Here is a 22,380-nt window from a genome sequence, read left to right as displayed (position 1 = left end):
TAATGGCATATAGATGTGCAGCTTGCTTCTGAGGGGAAGTGGGAAGCATGGCTGAGGAGCCCACTGTGGCTGTCAGATCCAGCATTGTAGCAGAATGTGCTTTCTGCAACCTGCTGTGCCTGGAGACAGAATCTACTCTTCTGAAAGCAGTTGTAAATAGCTCCTGTTGGCTACACCTGGGACTGAACTGACTGAGAATGCAGATGTACTTACTGCTTTGAATCCGTTTTATTTTGTGGAAAATAATGTTCTTCCTTCCCTTCCTCACACAGTTTGATTAAATATTTTTGTCTAAGATGAAACATGGGAAACAGACATAAGAATAACAATACAAACATAAGAGCTGTGCCAAGTACATAAACTTTTTGTGCTGCTGGAAGTTGCATAATATTCTTTCAAGTGAGCCCTTAATTTGCTTTCTCCCTTCTTGCTTCAACTGTTACTGAGCTGTGATAATAGTCTGCCTTGTATTTGTTACAGATTAATGAAATTTAGTGGTTTTTTTTTTAAATGGGATAGTTGTTAGTGAATGTAGATACTCTGTGCAAGTAGTTAAATGTTTGTTTTATAAGTTTTCTTGGGAAGCCAGTTCTGCCAACTTACCATAATGTAAACAGGTGCTTTAAATATAGTATGGGTGTGCTGAGATGTTCAACTTGGACCTTGGTAGCAGTATCTTTCTGAAGAGCTTTGTTGACTAGAAGGCTGCTGCTGGTGAAGAGCTTGCAGATGATGTTTGGCTTGGGGCAGTACTCAGGATAGAGTGCATGCTGCAGGCAGCACTGCCTCAGCAGCGGTTTTCCTTGGGAGGAATTAAAGGGTTAACCAGCCCTAGTACCTGCAGAGTTAGCAGGTCAGAAATGTTGCTTATAAGCATCTCTGGAAGGTCTCGTACAAATTTCCGCTTAATACAGAGTTGTTGGCAACTTAAGATCAGGTCAGCTGTGGCTCTTTTTTGTTGAAGTTGTTTTTATCGTTCCTGCTGGAAGCCTGCTGTGCTGGTTCTTCATGAAATTAGCTACAGGCTGTGAGAGTCTTGCTGCTGGTCCATACCTTGCTGGCAAAACAGATCTCCATCATCTTCAGCTTTTTTTTAGGTTTCTGTTCTGTTAGGCCTCTTATGCTTCTAGCCTCAACTTGGAGGAGGCTGTCCCAATAGTTTAAATAAAACTTACACACCAGTGTATTTTAAATACTGAGAGATTTGTTGGGACAGTTAGACCCTGGATTAAGCCTGGTTCTTGGGAGAATGGGATTTCCTGTTCCTGGGTTCAAAGAAACTGAACTTCGAGACATGTATGTTGATCTGTATGGTGTTTGGTCTCTAGGCAGAGAAGTTTCTCCCAAGAAATCAAGCATGAAATGCTTACAGGAAGTTTTGCTTACATGTTTTTCTTCACAGCATTTTAAAGTAGAAGATGTCAGTTGGTTTTCAGTAACATGACTAGATTTTTTGCGACATCTGTGACTTGTGGGGCCTCAAAGTCTGTAATTATGAGCTGTTGGTCTAAATCCTGTGAGGGCTTGTGTGGAAACTTTCCCAATCAAAGTCATGAATCTTGTGAAATAGTCTGTACAATGTGTCAAATTCAAGTGTAACCTAAAGCTGCCATATTTCTTTACCATTCATAGTAATGTATCTTTATGCTTTGTGATACTTCGATAGGTTTTTTTCCTGATTTATCAGCTTTATTTTCATGAAATTGCACTCTAGAAGATTGAAGTATTCCAAATAATTTAACCTCAGACTACGTCTTTTTACTGAAGTCAAAGTTGCATTAAGCTATTTACTAATGAAATAACTTGGGAGTTTATAGCAGGACTGTAGTTAAGAGAACATATTTCTGTTATAAACATCCATCAAATATTTGTTATTACATAGTAATATTGTTCAACAAGTTTTAGTTGCTCTCCAGAAGTGAAGGAAGACCTCATCTCTTAGTTCATTTTAGTCAGTAGGAACAGACATGTGCATATGTAGAAGCACTCGCTATGTGGATGGTTTATTGTTATTTCAGTTTTACTCCCAAATCATCCTCTTAGAGCTGTGAATCATCTTTATTTTGGCTTTCTGCAGCCTTTGGATCTATGTGGTTTTGTTGCTTAATATTTTTAAATTAGCAAGTGTATTTAAGTCTCAAGTTGCTTTGAAAATCCCCAAACCCTATATTTAGTCCCTTTTCTGAAATTATAATCCAGTCTTAATCCAGACTATAGTCTAGTCAACTACTGATTACCTAGGTATTGGCAGGAAGTTTCTGTGCATTTAAAAATCTTTATGCAGCTACTACACAAAACTCTTGTCTTAAATCTTACTGGAATGTAGGCTGCATCTTTCAGAAAGTTCCCGAATTGATTTCTGCTCCCTCTTTGGTAAGTGATATGGTCATGCTGTTAAAATCAGAACTGAAGGATTAAACTGCACAGAGAGAAAAGTTACATACAGTACTATAATCCTCATTCTAACAACTGAATTCTGCTAGGGGGTTGTTTAGAGAACACAAATCTGAAAGAAAGAGACAGTTTACTTGAAGTTTACAGGTAGGTTGTTTTTTTTCTTAAACAGTAGCTAATGATGAACAGACTGAACAAGCTTAATATTGGAGTGTATTGTTGTGGTACACAGTCTTGAGCAATTCAGTTATTTTAGTCGAACTGAATAAAAGCAAAAAAAAAAAAAAATATTTTACCTTTGATTAAAGTTGTATTTTCCATTGCAGAAACTAGAGTTTTCCTTGTGATTCTGTTTGTATGGCTTGTTAAAATATAGCTATTTGCTATAGGATGAAGTTAGAAACTGAACAAAGAAATTCATTCAATGTTTCTAGGTGTCATGTGATGGCATGACCAGGGAGAGCTTGTACCAAGCTGAATCTATCTGGAGTGAAAAATAAAGTATCCCCCCAACAGTTATTTAAATTAAAGTAAAACTTGTTTAAGTTTAAATCTGATATTGTTTCAAATCCTGAGGTTCATTAGTAAGGCAAAATTCGTGCTTGTGTGATGGTAGAATATACGCATTGGCTACATTTATTGCACCAGCATATTAAAGCTTTTGTAAAGTTGTGCTCTGCAGTTTCTTCTGGCCTCTTCTACGAAGAGTCATTTTATCAAAAGAGAATCTGTCAGTGATCAAAGTGCTTAAAAGAGTATAAAGTCAGTATTTTTCTTTTTTTCCTTTTGGTACTTCATTCAACTTGTATTTCAATCTTGTCTTTTGATGCTGGTGTGGAAGAGAATGCTTCCTGGGCAACTTCCACCCTTCTGTGTTGGCATCTTTGTCTCCATTAGCTGCTGCAGCACTTGTGCCCCCTGCTCTTTGCAGGGACATGTTTTCCTTCTTTTAGGTTCTGTTCTTACTCCTATAACTCTTGCCTTGTGCCAGCTGGTCTCAGAGTAAAGGTCTCCAGAAGTTGAGGGGACTCTGTCAAGGGACTTCTATGTTGGTGCCAAACTACTCTGTCTTCTGTGAAAACATAGTATCTGTGAGGAAGATGTATAGCTTGTCAGGAAATGTTCTCGCGTTGTTTTAGATGAACCAGACAAAACTCTCCACAAGGAATGAATTTGTCTCCTTTTCTAGTAATATGGCTTTTCCAATTCTGTGTAGTCAGCATTTATCTTTCCAAAGTAGTGGGAGTGCAGTAGCCACAGGCAGCAAGACAGAGAAGCATGACAGAGCACCAATGTGGAGAAATCCAAGTTACTTGCACATGTAGGCAGATTGCATTTGGTTGAAGGTGCACAGGTTTTGGAGCAGGCTGTTTGTTTCTCAGGTTTCTGTATTGTGCTTCCTTTCTGTCCTGAGTGCCAGGACTATGTAATCTCTGTTGCAACACCAAACGAATGTGTGGTCAGCTTTGGTCTGATGCAGAACTTGAAGAAGTGCAGCCTGATCCGAGCATTTTCAGGGATGTGTATCTGTACCATCTTCCCCTGCTCCCTGTCGGTAGGGATACAGTGCTGGTCTCACTGTCATACTTTGGACCTAGGCCAGCAGCAGGAAGGACAGGGTGTTTCTTCAAGCAGTGCTTCTAGGTCTAAGCTTTACAATAGTGCTTGGCTTGACCAAAACACTGACTGGTAGTTTAGTATTTGAAAACGCTGATCCCCACTATGTGGGGTAAAAGATTTACAGATATAAGTATCTTAAAGTACCCTGTTTGTATTGCCCAGTGCACAGCAGGACAAAAGAGAATGTGCTGCTCTTGCCCTTTCTACTTTTGTTTGGGATACTAAAACATATTTTTGAGGTAGTTGGAGTTTTTTAACGAGCTTATCTGGTAGGTCTGTGAAGATTAGTGTTTCATGGGGTGTAAAATCTTTATGGAAATCACTTACATGAAGTTTGATAGGCTGAATCTTGAAAATCATGGAATCATAGAATATGAGGTCAGAAGGGACCTCAAGGATCACCTGGTTCAATCTTGCTCAGGGAAAAAAGCACAGTCTAGAATTTTGCCCAGCACCTTGTCTGAGTAAATCTCTACAGAGGACACTGGTACAATTATGGCATTCAAAGTACACATTTTTAGCTGAATACTGTTTGCTCAGATCTAGCACATAGAGTGTTAAGAAGTGTAAGTTGTGTGAAGAGAAATGAACCTTTTCCCTCCTATAATGTGCTTCATGTTACAAAAGCATTTAATTAGACCATAGTCCTTTACCCTCAGGTAAATCTCTTCTTGACTGATACTGTCACTACTCCAATATTATTACCCCAAAGTATGTGGGCCTTGCTTTGGCTTTAAGTGACTTCAATTAAAAAAATTAAAATAGAAGGTGATCTTTGTAAGTCTTTAAGATTTAAAAATGTAATTAAATTAATCTTTTCACAAGTTTAGGATTGTTTTCCATAACTATGAAGACTTTTAAACCTGTTCTTTTAGAAAGCTGGGGCAAAGTGCTAGCAAGAAAGTTACAGCTCTGTAAGCTGCCATATATTCATCTTAACAGGATGTTGTCTTGTGTAAGAGTTCTATTCCTGTATAGCTTCTTAAAGCTCTATCTGCTAGCATATCTCTTGAATATGTTTATTGACTGTAAAATATATTTATTAAAAGAGAAATACTTCTACCTTGCTACCTCTTGAGCAAGAATTTTAAAGATATTTTTTCCATAACTCTCAAGTACAAAAGCTTAAGTAAAACCCTTCAGTGTAAAATAAAATCTTTTACACACACACACACACACACACACACGTACACAAAGCTTTTAGTAAAAGGGGTTTCATAAATTGCATATCCTTTTGACTTCTTCTTGGCTCTCTGCTGTTCAGTAAGTCTCTCACAGATGATTTCTGTGGCATTGTAATATTCTGCTTTTTTCTCTGTGGATGTGATATTCTTGTACTCGTTGAAACACTTCAGTCATTTGATAGAAGAATGTAATTGTTGTTCAAGAAGCTGTACAAAGTAAACATAAAAGCCTGCCCTTGTTTAGTAAGAAATATATGTGGATAATTTCTACTAATTTAATTTTGTTGAAATAGGCCCTGTAGTTGAAGGCTAAATCTTGCCACTTATCTAAATGATTGCAACATGAGAAAGTCATAGCATGTCCTACCTTAGCAATTAGTCAAAAAATGTTATAGGAGGAACTTAACATAAATTCAAAGGTTGTGCTAGTTCTGTTATCAGAGTCTCTTCCTATATAATGTAGTAGTTTGCTGCTCCAAGTCTCTGCATTCACACATTTGTGATGCTTTCATCTGTTTTACAGCACATGGGTTGTGTAGTAGCAACTACTTTGTAATCTTAAAGTTTGCTGCCTGAAGTCAGTTTATTGGCCTGATTCACTCTAATGCTCCTAAAGGATTATGGAGTAGTATTTCCTACTGCCTACAGAATACATACAGTAAACAGTAGTATTGGTTAAGAACTTATTTGGCAGTTGCCAGAATAAAGGGTTTAGGAGTCAAGCTGTACTTTGGGCTTAGAAGAACATGGCCTTTTTTTACTGTCATCTATTATAATGCTAATTAAAATCTTCCTTTGTCAGATAATTTGATCATCATTTGAGATTCGCTGTTCTACATAATCTGGTCAGTAGATTTCCTCACATAAGTAGCATTTACTCGGAACTCATAACAGCATAACTTTGCTTGTCAAAAAAATACTGATGTGGACTGATAAAAATATTAAGTGTGGTATTAAATTTTCAAATATTTGGAGGGAACTTGAAAAATTACTTGTATTATTTCAAGAGATGTTTGTAGGCTATCACAAATAGAAAGACTTCCCCATTTTTGAGTCAGTGCAGTACATTTGATACCAGCTGCATGCATGTGGCTGATACAGCTAAGATTTGTTTTGAGTACTTGTATTTTTATCACTGAATCATCCTGTAAGCAATGATAGAGAATGTTATATTTGTCTTGGAATATTTTCTTCCTCTTTCAGCTTTTTACTTTAAGTGCTTTTTGTTAGTAATTCCATGCTATCTTTGGCTTGGTAAAATGCTTTGCTTACAGAGCCAGTGGACATGCAACCAGTGGTGTAGGGCTTGGTTCTGTATTTGTTTAACTGAAATGTTTACAAGCTTGAGAAGGCTGGATACTGTGCTTTATCAATAAAACTATGTTTAATAACAGCTAAAGCTAACAGATTTGCACATAAAATAAGTCAAAGCCAATGAGATTTTGAGTAGGCATGGCAGAACTGGGGCTTCAGTACATCGGGTAACATGGATAACATCAGATAACAATGAGATCTCTGCTCTTCTTTTCTTCTCTTCCATGCTTCCTTTTTATTATTATTAGTAGTAAACCATAGCTATTAGCTGCTTATGTGCTTGTCAGAGGGAGTTCAGCATTGTTCTTGTTATATTTTTGACCATGTATTTCTTCTTATGGCTACAATTCTTTCTCTTTTAGAATAAATAAATCCATTATTGACGTTTACCTGTGGTAAATACTGCTATTGGTCATGGGAAGGTGGGATTGGCTGCTGAGGTGATACTGCATTGCTTCTGGATCTGTTTTTTATGGATCCTGACCTTGGATGGAAACAGAAGCAGGTGGAATAAAGTGATGTGGAGTTTGGCTTGGTGAAAGAAAAGCAACTTGCTCAGCAGCAGCCCTGTCTGGAGCCACCATGAGCTGTTGTCATATCTAACTGGTCATGATCCTCTCTCCTTTGTGGAACTTGTATCAGATTTGCAACTTCCATTTCACTAATTAATTGTTGGTAAAATACACATTTTTGATTTTGTTCAAAATGGTTTTCTGTTTCTCTGCCTTTTTTTTTTTTTTCCGGTTGACTCAAATTTTGGAGAGTTTACATTTCTAAGAGTAGGATTTGTATTCTCCTGTCTAACACAGTTTTATGTAGAACTGACAGTAAAGAGAGCACAGTACTGTGGGCAAGATTAAGTAATTCCACGTTACCAGAGCTCTGGTGGCAGTTTGCAGTATGCACGGTTTACTGAAAGGCATAGAAATCTCTAATTTCCCTCCTTTTTGATAATTTAACTTCTGTGATGCATATAAATGGCTTTCAATCCAATTTGGTCACCTTGGTGTTAATCAGTACTCATGCTTGTGTTTGCAGAGGTGGAAGTCTAGTTGGTAAGGCTGTTCCTTTTAGTGTGTACTGATATCTGTTAAAATGTAATGAGTAATTTGAGCCCTTTGGACAAGGTGAGAGTGATCAGCAGCTGTAAAGATTGTTCCTTTGCTGCCCCTAAGAGTGAAGGACACCTTTCTATGGCATACGTCCTGATCTTCTGATCAAAACACTTGGGTAAACTTAGCAAATCTAAAGAAGAGTTGAAAGGAAGGCTGGACCTTTAAAAAGTTAATAGTATTGCTGAAATCAAGCTCCATAAAACCTCATTTTTGGTTGTAGAAGTCAGGAGCATTGTGTGACTAGTGAACAAAAGGAACTCTCTTTTTATATCATTTTGGTACATTTAAGTTCTTAAGAACTGTTTACTTTTTTGAGAAGTGATAAATATTTGCAGTTTGGAGTCAATATGAGCTGTACATGGAGGTTCTTGAGAGCCTCTTCTGCTTCTGGGTCTTCCTACAGTGTAAGAAGACACTGACAATGGTATTGCTGGCTTGAAAAGGCTCAGATCTCACAGAAATAACCAACACTGTTCAAATGGGAATTGTCCCTGTTTATGGCAGGGGAGGTTGGAACTAGATCGTCTTTAGGGTCCCTTCTGGTCCTAACCATTCTAGGATTCAAAAAAAGTAAGTTGGCAACCAGTGGTATAAAGCAAAGTAAACCTAACATGCCTGTACATTTTAATTACAGCATGATTAGCAGATTATTAAGTATCAAGTAATACTGCCCATTAAGGATGGGCAGTAAATCTAGTCTTTGATATGTATTCTAGTACTGTAATTGATGTAAATTATTATCTAATTATTTAAAAAGTGTTTTAAGACTGAATTACAACTGAAGCATTCAGTTTTATCTTTAAGTTTAAGACTTTTTCAAATAATATATACAAGTGTAAATGTCTTTTGGTTTCTTTCCAGGTTGCCCAATTTTCAAACATCTAGCTTTTGTGAACAATAGGACGAAAGGATATTTCCATTTTTTTCTCTGAAAGTCAGTAATTTCTGTGTAGTAACACTTCTTGTTCTAGATCCTTCCTTGGTCTTTCTAATTGAATGGAAAAATGCTTCTTTGAAAGAATACATCAGTGTTTAGGACTTTTTAGCTGAAAACAATTCCTCTAGCAGTCCTCTGTGGATGTACTTGGTTTTCTATAACACACCTTAAAACTTGTACTTTCATCTGAAAAAAACCCCAAAACTTTTAGCTCGTTAACTTTACTAGAAGCCGTTGGAATAGGTTTAATGTTTAACCTCTTGGTATTTCTGTAATCTTTAACTTCCTGCACTCTAATAGTTGAACTCTTTACAGAGTTGTTTCACTCATACGAAGCCACTCTGAATACTTTCTTTTTCATTATACCTGGTTTTGCTTTTAGGGCTTTTTGGCTGAAATTAGTAATGGTGTCAATTCAGTGATAATTTGTGATGTGATTTCTATTTGTTTTATTTTTTTTTTTTTTTAATATTAGAAATTTTTTTTCCTCCCTCTGTCATATAAGAGGTTGTTGAATACCAGCCCAGACACCAAAGCCATCTTATATAGTGGAGGCAAATCTTAAGTGAAAGGACTTAGGGTAAAGGTAGAAAATGGTTTTATGTTGCTTAACTGTCTTGGAGAAATGTGTCATCCTGAGAATGCATCATCTTGCCTCTTTTCTGTCAGGACACTTAATCCTATTTCAGGCTCCTGCTCTTCAGAAACAGGAAGCAGTTGCATTGAGTTTTGATCCTTTTTATTTTTTTTTGGCAAGTGATTTATTCTAGGAGTTCATCTCTGCAGTATGTCTGGAAATTACTAGAAGTCCTGTGCTCTGATTTTGATAAGTGGGCTTCCATGTGGGCACCATCTTTAATTCTCCTCACCTCTGAAAATCCCCCTTTGTCTAAGTGCTGCTCATTGCTTACAAAGATGTGCTAAATCATTAATTCCCACTGAAACAGGCAAGCCTCTGCATCTCTCCCTGTTTTGGTGGAATTTCCCAACCTTCTGGACAAGTTCATTGCTGAGGACAGTTAAAGTGAAGGGGCATCTGGAGCTGAGCTTGCACAGTTGTATGTGGTTGCCCTGCTGATGGCATCAAGCACCAACCATTTCCCCTCTCAGCTTCCAGTTTGCCAAATGGAAATTATGCTCGTGATTAATTGGCTTATAAAGTGCTGTTACATATTGCCCTTGTTCCTGCTAAATACAAACCTTCCAGGCTCCCTGCTTCTGTCTGCCTGGGGGATGAAATTATGAGGCTTCATCCTGCAGGTTCCTGACAGAGGTTCACTACAAGGTCAATGCCATTTTTCTCAGTAAAAATTCTACCTAATCAGCATTTTTCTAATAGCGTAGTGTTTAATATCTCTATGGCTTGGCAGGTCCTGTAGATATTTTTTTCATTCTCTGTAGAAGATGCTTGCCTTGAAAAGGGGAGTTGTATAATGTTTTTGAGTAGTGATGACTATTTTCTCAGTTCTGAAGACACTGCAAGCTACAGACTCCCAGGAAAGTGTATTACCTCTTGATGCTGACATACCACCAGAAAAGAAAAGCTAATACTTAATAGAGTGGTTGCAGTTAAATGACAGATTTTCATGTTAGTTAGTCCTTTGTAGTACCTTTGTAGAGAATAAAATATCCAATGCTTTTCCAGTTTAAAACATTGCTACTGGGTGAGGTAGGAGCTAGGAAGTGGAGTGGAACTGTCATCATCCCAGGGAAGTAAGGCTTTACTTCCCATGGCCTTTGGTGGCATGTGCATAATCACAGCTGTGGAAATTAGGCTTCAGGGCTAAGGATTTTATCTTGTGCTGTGCTCTGGGCCTATGTCTGGTCAGGAGATTGAAGTACAGCCTGATACACCTCCATCTGGCAACCTGTTGGATCATGGCTAGACCTTAGGCTCCTGGTACCTTTGATTTATACTGCAGCTAGAAATGTTAAATATTTCTCAGTTTCCCAATCCTACACCTCCATTCATAATATTGCTATTGTTGACAGGAGGAAATGCTTATGGTATGGGAAGATATAATCAGTAATAGTTTTTTTCCAAGCTTGATTAATCAGTTTTCTTGGGTACTTCTGCAGTTGCACAACCCTCTTCTACAACTCAAAACCTGCAAGTTTTGGGGATGGAAATAGGATAGTGAGCTGGGCTCAGTGTTGGCATGCCTGTTAAACAGAATCTCGGGGGAGGGCAGCTGAGCTCTGTGGGCTGCTGTGGTTTTCAGTGAAAGCTAAGGGCTAAAGAAAAAACTCTTAATACCTTAATCTTTGAGAGGTAAGGTGCTTCCCACATAGTAAGAATGCTTTTTATAACTGTACTGAGAGTGGATAAGATTGCTGTTTAGTTCAATTTGACTGCTACTACTTGTTGAGGAGGAGATCTTTTAGGGTAATCTCCAACAGTCTAATGGAGGCAGCATGAAGAAACACAATCTCTCCTGATGTCAGGAGCTGGTGCAGTGTAGGGAAGATTTCTTATGCCACTGGTAGTATTTACAGCGAATAATTTCCTCCCTCTTCTCCTGGAATGTTAAATCTAAAATTAAGCTCTGTGCCTAGAAACAGTGAAAACTGTGAGTGGTTCCCAGAATGCTTTGTGAGTCTGTGAACGTGGTGGTAGTGTGGATATTACAGTAATTATCTTTGTTTCTTCCTTGCTACTTGCCAGTGGGTACCATAAGGTTTTACTGTGCATCTTCATACTTTGGGCTTTGTCTTGGCAACAATAAAAGAAAATACTCTTCAAAAATGTGTCTCTAACTGAATCCATTTCTTGTGCACACAGTACTGCTGATAAGAATTAGTTTTAAACTGATAGATTTCTGTAAGTGATGGTTGCAAATCTCGTAGGCAGTGGCTAGCACTTTCTGAAGATTAATGTGAAGGAGGGTTCAAATCCACTAAGCGAAATTTTTATGTGAGAAACATTATTTAATAAATAGTCAGTGTACTTTGTAGAAAATTTCTAGTATTCTTTTGTCTTGGTGCATGCTTCTAAATGGTTCAAAGTCAACCCACTTGCAGAAGCTGGAGCAGAAGAAAATTTGGCCATCTTTCAGAAAGCTCACTATTACAAAGTAAAAATACAAATCTGAGATGCTTTATTAGTGGGCTGTTAACCCACATTACATTAAAAAAAAATTCGGAAACAAAGTCCTGGGAGGGTTAAAGTGATTGAGGAGCTTTCTGACATGCCCTCTCTGTGCTTCTAGTGTGCTTTGCTCTCATCTGGTGCATTTAGCATTGCATAGGCTTTATTCACCAAAACATGGAGGGAGATAAAAGTATTTATTTGTTGGTACCACCTTTTTGCCAGATTTCGTTGACAGGACTTTCTACCCCAATGTATCTCAAGAAAAACATCGCATGAATTTTCATGCCCTTTTAGGAGAAAAAAAATAAATCTCATTGGTGTGTAAGAAAACAAAATGGCAGAAAATTTTATCATTCAATTAGAATAGAGAATTGCAGATTGAAGGGGGTGGCTTGAAAGCCCCAGGTGACTATCAGTCAAGACCTTGTGTTAGAAATGCTTCTAACCATGTTAACAATAGTGTGAAATGTGGTGTTCTCAAACTGCAACAATAAAATGGACATGTTAGAAGTTCCAGTTGAGGAAGCAAGAATGAATTGTATTTGTAATAGTTATCTTCCCATGCACTGAAAATCACTGGTGCTGTATCTTTTTGGTTGCATGTGTGAATAAATGTGGGATGTTAGCCTTTGAGTCTTTGAACTTAGCATCTTTCTTAGTCACTTATTATGATAGTAATGTAGTTGTGCTTTTTAAAATATAATCCTAAACATAGGAAGAGCTGCATTTCAGAGCAGACTTCTAGATTTTTCAGTTGTTGGATGCCATGTATGATTTGTAAGTGTTGCACCTATTATCTCCATGGAGGGTAGCATCATCATTGTCTCAGTTGGTTTTCCTGCCATTTAATACAGGTGCCATCTCAGTATCCGTGTAGGAAGAAGTCTCTTGTCTAACCTTGATGCCAGATGAAAGGGGAGGGGAAAAGGCACATCTTTCTGGAAATCAAGCACTGAAGCTGAATGGCTCACTAGTTCCCTGTGATCACTGGCAAGATCTCTTTGAAACTGGGAGATGTGATTAGCTTTCATGGAACAGCCACATAATAACTTTTTTTTTTTTAAATTCCCAGGTAGCATGTTTTCTGTTGATGTAATGCTTTTATTTCTCATTTCAGCTATGAAGCCGTACGCTCCAGCTTTCGTTCTCCTGTGGAGTGCTGTTGGGATAGTGAGGGCTGCCAAAATTGTTGTTGTGCCGCCAATTATGTTTGAAAGCCATCTTTATATTTTCAAGACTCTGGCCTCTGCTTTGCATGACCAAGGTCACCAGACAGTGTTTCTCCTCTCTGAGGGCAGAGAGATTCCTCCGTCTAATCACTATAGACTTCAGCGCTACCCAGGGATCTTTAACAGCAGCACCTCAGATGATTTTCTCCAGTCCAAGATGAGGAGTATCTTCTCTGGGAGACTGACAGCACTTGAACTGTTTGATATCCTGGACCACTATTCCAAGAACTGTGACATGATTGTTGGCAACCGGAACCTTATGCATGCCCTGAAACAGCAAAAATTTGACCTGCTGCTGGTAGATCCTAATGAGATGTGTGGATTTGTTATAGCTCATCTTTTAGGGGTTAAGTATGCGGTCTTTTCCACTGGCCTCTGGTATCCAGCAGAAGTGGGTGCTCCAGCTCCCCTCTCTTATGTTCCAGAATTTAACTCACTGCTTACAGATCACATGAACCTATTTGAGAGGATTAAAAATACTGTTGTTTATCTTATTTCAAGATTTGGAGTCAGTTTTTTGGTTCTGCCAAAATATGAAAGGATAATGCAGAAATACAAGGTTCTGCCAGAACGGTCCATGTATGACTTAGTTCATGGATCCAGCCTGTGGATGCTTTGTACTGATGTAGCACTGGAGTTTCCAAGACCTACGCTACCCAATGTTGTTTATGTGGGAGGAATTCTAACCAAACCGGCCAGCCCTCTGCCAGAAGTAAGGTTTGCTGAGCTTTAAAGTAATTTTTGTGGTATCTGGATGACCTCATATGATGAGCGGCAGTTTATAAAAAGTGATTTTCAAATGGGATCTAGTGTCTTTTGTTGTTGCCTGGTGAAATATACCTTTGAAGTCACTGTAAGTAGCTTGAGGTGGTGGTGAGGGGAACTAAGACACAAACTCATCAAAAGGAGTGTTTTCTAGTTGCAAGAATTATTTTGCTTTTGAGTGAAGTGCTTAATGGTACAGTGGAGAAAAAAGTAATGCAAACTATCTTAGGAGTTATATTAGTAGCTTTTAACCAACTATGGGAAATACTGGTTGGGAAATGTTTTTGGGAAGAAGGGAGAACAGATTAATTTTTCCTACACTTTAAAGAATCCTGCTGATAGATTGTAATATCTAATTTCATGGTATTAGTGTTTTTATGGAGAGCACACTTTTCCTTGGTTTGGTAGGTTAAACTGTCTTTTAAACTGGGTGTATATAAGCATGAAGAAGCTTTTTATAGGCCAAGAAATGTACATGAGTTGACTTAAATGGTACTACTGTACTCCGATACCAATTTTTATTGTACACTCACTGGCCATCAGGTGTTAAACTTCGGATTGAAACAGTGATAGTGACTGGATTGATTCCAGAAATCCTGACTGCACAGATTAATAATTAAGTTTGATTACTGACAATGTGATCTTTGATACCCGATATCCAAGAATGTCTCTGTTCAGCAACACAGTGGTGAGTAACAGGCAGAACAAAATTTCACAGAAATTGGGTCATTTACACTTCTATTTATGTGTAAGAAAACAAATACATCTTGAATTTCAGAGGGTTATTAATGGATGCTTCTGGCTGGGTGATAAATAGGTAGACCGGCAGTGCTCAACAATTAACTGCTAAAAATGCCACATTCAGTCCTGGCTTTTTACATGAAAACTGGCAGGCCCTCTTTTCATCTGGTCATGGAAAACTGGAAGGTTTTTATTCTTCACCCTGTTGGTAGTGTCTTGACTTAGCAGTACTTTTATTTTCACCAACTCAGAAAACATCAGAAAATTCTTTGATTGGGAGTGCAGGATGCTGAGTGCTGAGCCAATTTGCTCATCATTTTTTCCCTCCCATGTTAAGCTTTAAATGTGTCTGAGCTGAATGAGAACAGGCACTTGGATCATACTCTGAACACACTAGTGGTTAGACCCCAACATATACTATGGTCTGGTCTGCAAGGTGTCATCAGAGGTGACCATAGCAGTGCTGCTAACAGAATCTGATTCTTCCTCTATGCAGATCTGACCCTTCTTTGGGAAGGGTCAGGCTACAGAGATATCACAAAAAGATAGAGATAGATATTTGTACACATATATATATGTTTGGAGCCTTTTGAGAACATATTCTCTGTACTTTCTACATTTACTCTGGAACCATAGCTGTTAACCTGTTATAGTATCTTATGATTCAAGAAGGTGGAACAATAAGTAAAATGTTTAATATAACCAGACTGACAGTGACCTTGAAATAGACCTGTAGTTAGAGGACATGCTGACAAATACTTATAATGAGAGGGGAGAAACTCAGACTATAATTATTTGTGAAATGAGGCATTATTCGTCTTAACTTTTGTTGGGCAATTCATTCTTTCAGTGTTCTAAGTGTGGAATTTGGTGGAATGTGAGAGACTTAGTGTATATGTTCTTTTATCATGCAGTTTATCCATGCCTAAGCTATTATGCTTAAGCCACTGTAGTATGCATTGTAGGCAAGCTACTGGGCAATCACTTTGGTTTTACTCAACAGTTAGATTAAATTGGTAACTGTCACTGTATTCTGGCAGATTAAAATTGGACAGCTAGCACTGCTCCTGCTTTCAGCTATTGCAGCATCTTGAAGGCAGAAACCTTCGCTAATTAATTTTCTGCAGCTTGTAGCCTGGCGCATTAAGGTAGCCAGAAGCAGAGCTGGTTCAAATTACTGGTTTGGAGGTGGTGATGCTTCAGGAGCCATCTCATAAATAAAAGCAATGTTGTTGTCTGGAGATGATCATCAGAAAAGAGAGTGTTGTGTGGTGGGAAGTCTTTAAGCTACTATTATAAGCCATTCAGGACTCTTACATTCTCCAAAATTGCTTATAAGTAGCTCAGTCCACTTTTTCTGATAAAGTATTCAAGGGGAAAAAAAAATCCTGTTGTGGTTTTTTTTTTTTTCCCTCCCACGTCCAAAATACTTGCTCAGCACAAAATACCCGGTCACCTCAGCAGTAGAACAGCTGCTTTGTAAGCAAGAGTTTAGGGTTTGGGGGGACTGAAAAAGGGAGAAAGTAGTTTGTGTAACCAAATCAGAATTCCTATAGATAACTGAGAAGCTGTAGTTTCCTGCTGTTAGGTAACATCTTAAAAAGAAAAAGGCAGAGACTAATAAGCAATGAAGCAGACACAAAGGTCAGGGCCTTTTAAACTGTTATGAGATGGCTGCTGTTTAATTCTAGGGGATGTGGTACCTCTGTTTAGTGGTTGCTTGGAGCCTGCATGTGTGTCTTCCTTAAACTTTCCTTAAAGAGAAAGTTAGAAAAGCACAGCTTTAAGGGTAGCATGTAGCAGGGGTTGCTGAATATGTCATGTACGTGTACATGTGTCATGGGAAACAAACCCAACTCTGCTTTTGCTCTGTCTCTGCCCTATCTACATCATTATTTTGGGTCAGGAAAGATGAAGGGTTTTGTAAATCCCCCAGTCATCCTCATTGTATGCAAGTTCCCTCTGAAGTGTATTTTTTCTGCAGTAAACTAGATATAGTTTGGAGGATATTAAGTTGGAAGCTTTATTTCACCTGTGAACCAAGTGCTTGCTGGTGTGATAGGAGACGTAAAGGTCTTTAGTAGTACTGACATTCTGGAGGGCTTTCAGTGATGTGCTTCGGGGGTAGGGAGGGGGGAGGGAGACGGTGGGGCTGCTCGGATCAGCGACCACAGTAGATTTAGCCAAAGTCAAGCTGCTGGAGTGTGCCCGGTGTACGTGCAGAGCCCCTGCTGTGCTGGCACGGTGCTCAGGTAGGGCAGGCTGCAGTCCCTGCAGGGATGGGATGTTACCTGTGCATCTCGGGCGTCCCCTGGGAGGGGAACTGGCCTTACTGGGGCATATCCTCATTGCCCGGCACAGGTCAGCAGCAGCCGGTGGTGCTGTTAGCTCCTGTGGCGGGCGGGTGTTGAGCTGCCGTTGAGCTCTACAGCAACTACGGCTGCAGTGCTATGCAGACCGCAAACGTCTTTGGGTTGCAGCCTGCCCGGATGCCTCGGGAAGCCTTCGCCAAGCCCTCAGCCTCCTTTCTGCGCTCCCTCTGAACAGTGCTCTGATGCCGGGCGGCGCTTGGCGCAGTGTCCCTCGGCGCGGTTGCAGTGATCAGCTTGCTGAGGAGCGGGAGCCAAGAGCTAGCGAGGAGAGCAGCGGGTCCTTTGGAGGTCATTCCTCTGCCCGGCTGCCTGCGGTGCCTTGCGGCACGGCGCAGACAGCCGGGAGCTTTCTCCTTGGCGCACAAGGGAGGCAGCATCAGTTTCAGTCAAGAACTGAAGTTCCCCATGGTTTCTGCGCTTCTGATCTCTGCTGCAGGTGGATGAAGCGTAGTGTAACTTGTGTCACTCTGGTTCACCGTGGTGGCAGGATCACCGCTTTGCAAAGCTCAGCAATAGACAATAGGTAATACAGCGTTAAATAATTTTCTGTGGCAGCTATGGTGCTATTTTCACTGGACTTAGCATGTTGTCTTGCATAAACAGTATGCTGTGTAAAAGACAGTGAGGTGGTTTATGCAGCTGCACCCATTACTGAATAAAATCTTACATGCAGGTGGGAAAGAGTCCAGGGTTTGTGTAGTTAACTCCAAAAAGAGTGTATTTTTTAATTGCATAGAGGGCAGTATCAGCAGAATTAGCCTTGAAAGATCAAGAGCTGGAGACAGATTGAATATCAAGTCTTTAAGGTCATCGCTGACTTAAACTATTAAGTGTATGGTGTTACCTGGCAGTAGTGTGCAACTGTCAGTGGCCATTAAGAGAGTAAAAAGCTCTTGCCTCTTACTACCCTTTGCTGGAGGGATCCTATGGAGCTGAATGAAGCTGGCATTTTTGAGTAATATGCATTTTAAAAACTATGGGGAAACTTCTGCTATGGTATTTCTGTCTTGTGACTAGGTTGATTGAGTAATCAGGTGATAATCAGCCTAATCATAGAATCATAGAATTAGCCGGGTTGGAAGGGACCTCAGAGATCATCTAGTCCAACCCTTGACCCACCGGAGCAGTTGCTAGACCATGGCACTGAGTGCCACATTCAGTCTTTTTTTAAATGTCTCCAGGGACGGAGAATCTACCACCTCACCGGGCAGTCCATTCCATAGCCTAATCACCCTCTCTGTGAAGAAATTCTTTCTAATATCTAACCTAAAGCTCCCCTGGCACAACTTAAGACTGTGTCCTCTTGTCTTGTTGAAGGTCGTCTGTGAAAAGAGTCCAGTTCCCACCTCGCTACAGCCTCCTTTCAGGTAGTTGTAGACAGCAATGGGGTCTCCCCTGAGCCTTCTCTTCTTCAGGCTGAACAGCCCCAGCTCTCTCAGCCTCTCCTCATAGGGCCTGTGCTCGAGTCCCTTCACCAGCCTGGTTGCCCTCCTTTGGACCTGTTCCAGGACCTCTACATCCTTCTTAAACTGAGGGGCCCAGAACTGGACACAGTACTCGAGGTGTGGCCTAACCAGCGCTGAGTACAGGGGAAGAATCACCTCCCTGGACCTGCTGGCAATGCTGTTCCGGATACAGGCCAGGATGCCATTGGCTTTCTTGGCCACCTGGGCACACTGCTGGCTCATGTTCAGTTTCTTGTCAATGCAGACTCCCAGGTCCCTTTCTGCCTGGCTGCTCTCCAGCCACTCTGTCCCCAGCCTGTAGCGCTGCATGGGGTTGTTGTGGCCGAAGTGCAGGACCCGGCACTTGGCCTTGTTGAACCTCATCCTGTCAGAATCAGCCCAGCTCTCTAGTCTGTCCAGGTCCCTCTGCAGAGCCCTCCTGCCTTCGAGTTGGTCCACACTTCCTCCCAGCTTGGTGTCATCTGCGAATTTGCTGATGATGGACTCAATCCCTTCGTCTAAGTCGTCGATAAAGATATTAAACAGAACTGGGCCCAACACTGATCCCTGGGGGACACCACTAGTGACCGGCCGCCAACTGGATGCAGCCCCGTTCACCACCACTCTCTGGGCCCGGCCCTCCAGCCAGTTCCTAACCCAGCACAGGGTGCTCCTGTCCAAGCTGTGGGCTGACAGCTTTTTCAGGAGAATGCTATGGGGGACGGTGTCAAAGGCTTTGCTGAAATCCAGGTAGACCACATCCACAGCCTTCCCCTCATCCACCAGTCGGGTCACCTGATCATAAAAGGAGATCAGGTTGGTCAGACAGGACCTGCCCTTCCTAAACCCGTGCTGGCTGGGTCTGATCCCTTGCCCATCCTGCAGGTGCTGTGTGATTGCACTGAGGATGATCTGCTCCATAACCCTGCCAGGCACTGAGGTCAGGCTGACGGGCCTGTAGTTTCCCGCGTCCTCCTTCCGGCCCTTTTTGTGGATTGGCGTGACATTCGCCAACTTCCAATCATCTGGGGTGTCCCCCGTGAGCCAGGGCTGTTGATAGATGATAGAGAGAGGCTTGGCGAGCTCTTCTGCCAGCTCCCTCATCACTCTTGGGTGGATCCCATCCGGTCCCATAGACTTGTGGGGGTCCAAGCAGCTCAAGAGGTCACTGACTGTGTCCTTCAATATTACAGGGGGACTGTTTAGATTTTTATCACCTTCTATAGGCTCCAGAAGCCTGCTGTCAACAGGATAACCTGTCTTTCTGTTGAAAACTGAGGTAAAGAAGTTGTTAAATACCTCAGCCTTTTCCTCATCTTTGATAACTATATTCCCACCCATGTCCAGTACAGAATGAATGTTTTCCTTGCCTCTTCTTTTGCTATTGATGTATCTGTAGAAGCATTTCTTATTGTCCTTCACAGAGGTAGCAAGATTCAGTTCATGTTGTGCTTTTGTCTCTCTGATTTTCTTTCAACATGACCTGACTATATTCCTAAATTCCTCTTGAGAAGTTAGCCCTTTTTTCCATAATATGTCCTTGAATCAGGGTTTGGCTGCCTTGGGGAATACTGGGTCCCTGGTGAGGAGGGGAAGAGAGAGCAGTGGAAAGGAGCAGGCATCTTCTCTGCAAAAAAAGCATCTGAATAGTGTTTCAGGTGGTCTCCTTTCTATCATGTAGCTGATGATGTAGGGATGTTTAGACATAGGTCACATCCTATTTTGTAAGCTAAGCTGCTTCTTTTCCACATGTGCACAATTTTTAAAGTTTCATAACTACTACAGTGTGTTACACAATGCTCTGTTTCAACACTGAGCTTGAGGTGGTGCTCCAGACTGAATTCTGTTTGATAGGAATAGAAAAAAAAATGAAAAAAATTTTTTAAAATTCTTCCCTACCTAAGCGAACTGAATTTATGCTGCATAGGAAGGCATTCATGTTTCAGAACTGGAAGGTGTCCTCTGAGCCACAGCTGTCAACAAATAGTAATTACAGTAACTTACTTGCTCCACCCTGTAGATCTCTTATCTAGTCTTGTTATTAAATAGATCTAGATGTATGTAACAAATTTGTGACTTTGAAATATCTTCATTAAGAAGTTTTGTGTTTTCCTGAGTCTTCCTGGCAGTTTTATTTTTTCTAGGAGTATGTATGGCTAATACTGGTATTTCTAATTAGGTGGAAGAATAAAGGCACATTTTATTCCTTGTATAAGATTTTTCTCCTTTTTCAAATTCAAGGGCACCATCTACAAACTCTTGCAGAGTGTAGCAATAGATTTTTGTGCATGGCATAGCACCATAATTTTAATAGTATTATTTAAGTCTGGGGAATAGTTCTTGAGAGCTGCTTTTGACAGTACATTTCTGGTGATGTGAAGCAACTCTAAAGCTATTGTAAAATGCATGTGATTGTCAGCTGGGGAGGGAAAAAGTCTTTTAAGGATGATAGAGATTATGGTGCACTGTGTAAATTCTGTGCTGTACTAAATGACTCTGTAATTTGGCTCTGAAATATCTTTCCAAATAAAGCTTCCACCAACAATCCATCTTTTGTTGCACAGGTAACCTTGCCTGAGCTCTTCAGGTCCCCAGTCACAAAAGGGCCCTAGTCTTCAGTCTCAGATGCTCCATTAGTGCTAAGTTCATCAACCATCTCTATATGCTACATTGTTATTTCAGGAAGACATGTGACAGCATCTACCTGTACAATGTAAGACATGGGGAGAAGGATGCAGGGCTGAGTGCAGAAGTCATTTAACTGTCTCCATTAAAAGTTTCTCAGAAATGCAGACCCTCTGAGTACACATGCCGAACATAAAGTGGCATAAAGCGATCTGATGAGTGAATACCAAAGCTCTTCAGCAAGCCTGTGCTTTCTATCAAAAGGAAAGGTTACTTGGTTCATATATAGTAGTATGAAGTACTTATTTCTTCTTTCTGAATGGTTGTGTGTATTGGGAATGGAAAATACCAGATTCAGACCTTAAATGTTGCATAGGTAAATTATGAAAGTTGAAAGCAACAGAAAGTATTTTACTATTTTTCTTTTTTTACAAATAGGTAAGCATAAGCTACTTTTATAAATAGCTTTTCTGGTTTTAAATGTTTGTATTTGTATTGAAATACAAACCAGCGAGATTTATTTACTTTGTTAATGTCCTCTGCTTTAACTGAGAATGTCACTTCCGAGATATTAAGACTGGCCTGTACTTAGGACAAATAATAAGCTAGTATTTTTTCTATGTGTTGTTTCTCTAGCATACTGAAGGATAATTTCTAACATTGTATAGAGAAATAGAACTTATTTCGAAAGGCATACTTTTTATGTTGTATTTGGCACGTGTTTGAGTTTGAACACCATGTTTGCATAGTTTGGGACACTGGTATGTGTTCAAAATATTAGGCAGCAAGCCTAATTAATAATATTGACTTGAAAAATAGTCTTTATAATCAAGCCAACTTTTCAGATGCCCTAGTTAATAAAGGTTGCTTAAGCAAAGTGGATAACCTTCTGGTAGGCTAATTATCTGCTTGAGAATTTCTGGTTCCTGTGGCTAGGTGGGCATTAGGCAGCATCTATTGTGTGGGGTGGTAAGGTGTCAGTAGCAGGGCCTTCAGGAGAAGATGTAGGCGTCTGAGGAAGAACTGAATGTGTGATGGATGGGGAATAGAAGGAGCAGTCTCACACCTGCCCCACTGTTGGTAGGTGAGCAGGTGGTATGTAATCTCTTCTGTGGTATGGCTGTAAGCAGCTCTTACCTGACCTTTTGAAGAGTGCTGGGAAAATCAGTATGTATGTGTATCTTCAGTTTCTCTGCCTAAAACAGCAGGAGTCCTCAGTAATTTCTTTTAGTGCCCAGGTTCAGTGATGTACTTTAGTTAAGGTAGTCTGTAAAGTTTTCTTTCATAGCCCAGGTGAACAATCCTGACAATGAGACTGCAGGTAACAGCAGCCCCTTGAATGGAAGTTTTGTTATTAAGAGTATTGTCCTAATATTTATCATAGGTTATCCTAATGCCCAGTGTTATCCTAATTACTCATTGTGGGCTGCTGTGGTGCTTTTTGCACAAAGGTGAGGAGGTACACACGTCAATGGGGCCCTCCTAAGGGCTTGAGTGTACTTCTGGTCACTCCAAACAAGTGGAGAGAGGAGCAGAAGAAATTAGACA

At 40.3% G+C, this 22,380-nt stretch overlaps 1 protein-coding gene across 7 annotated transcripts in view; it reads left to right on the top strand.

The window, feature by feature from the left end:
* Positions 1–22,380, top strand: part of UGT8 (UDP glycosyltransferase 8) — a 44,396-nt gene that overhangs the window by 5,255 nt on the left and 16,761 nt on the right. For 6 of the 7 annotated variants that reach the window (XM_008501812.2, XM_030450809.1, XM_030450813.1 and 3 more), the window contains exon 2: positions 12,773–13,596. In XM_008501812.2, the coding sequence (XP_008500034.1) occupies positions 12,775–13,596 (822 nt within the window). In that variant the 5' untranslated portion in view covers positions 12,773–12,774. Of the gene's footprint in view, positions 1–7,721; positions 7,743–12,772; positions 13,597–22,380 lie in introns of those variants that run through there. The other variant, XM_030450815.1, reaches the window with a different exon arrangement.

This window comes from Calypte anna, chromosome 4B (genome assembly GCF_003957555.1).
Source record: "Calypte anna isolate BGI_N300 chromosome 4B, bCalAnn1_v1.p, whole genome shotgun sequence".
NCBI classification, from domain to species: Eukaryota; Metazoa; Chordata; class Aves; order Apodiformes; family Trochilidae; genus Calypte; species Calypte anna.
Note: the sequence above shows the minus strand (reverse complement) of the source record. Positions and strands in the feature narration are given on the sequence as shown.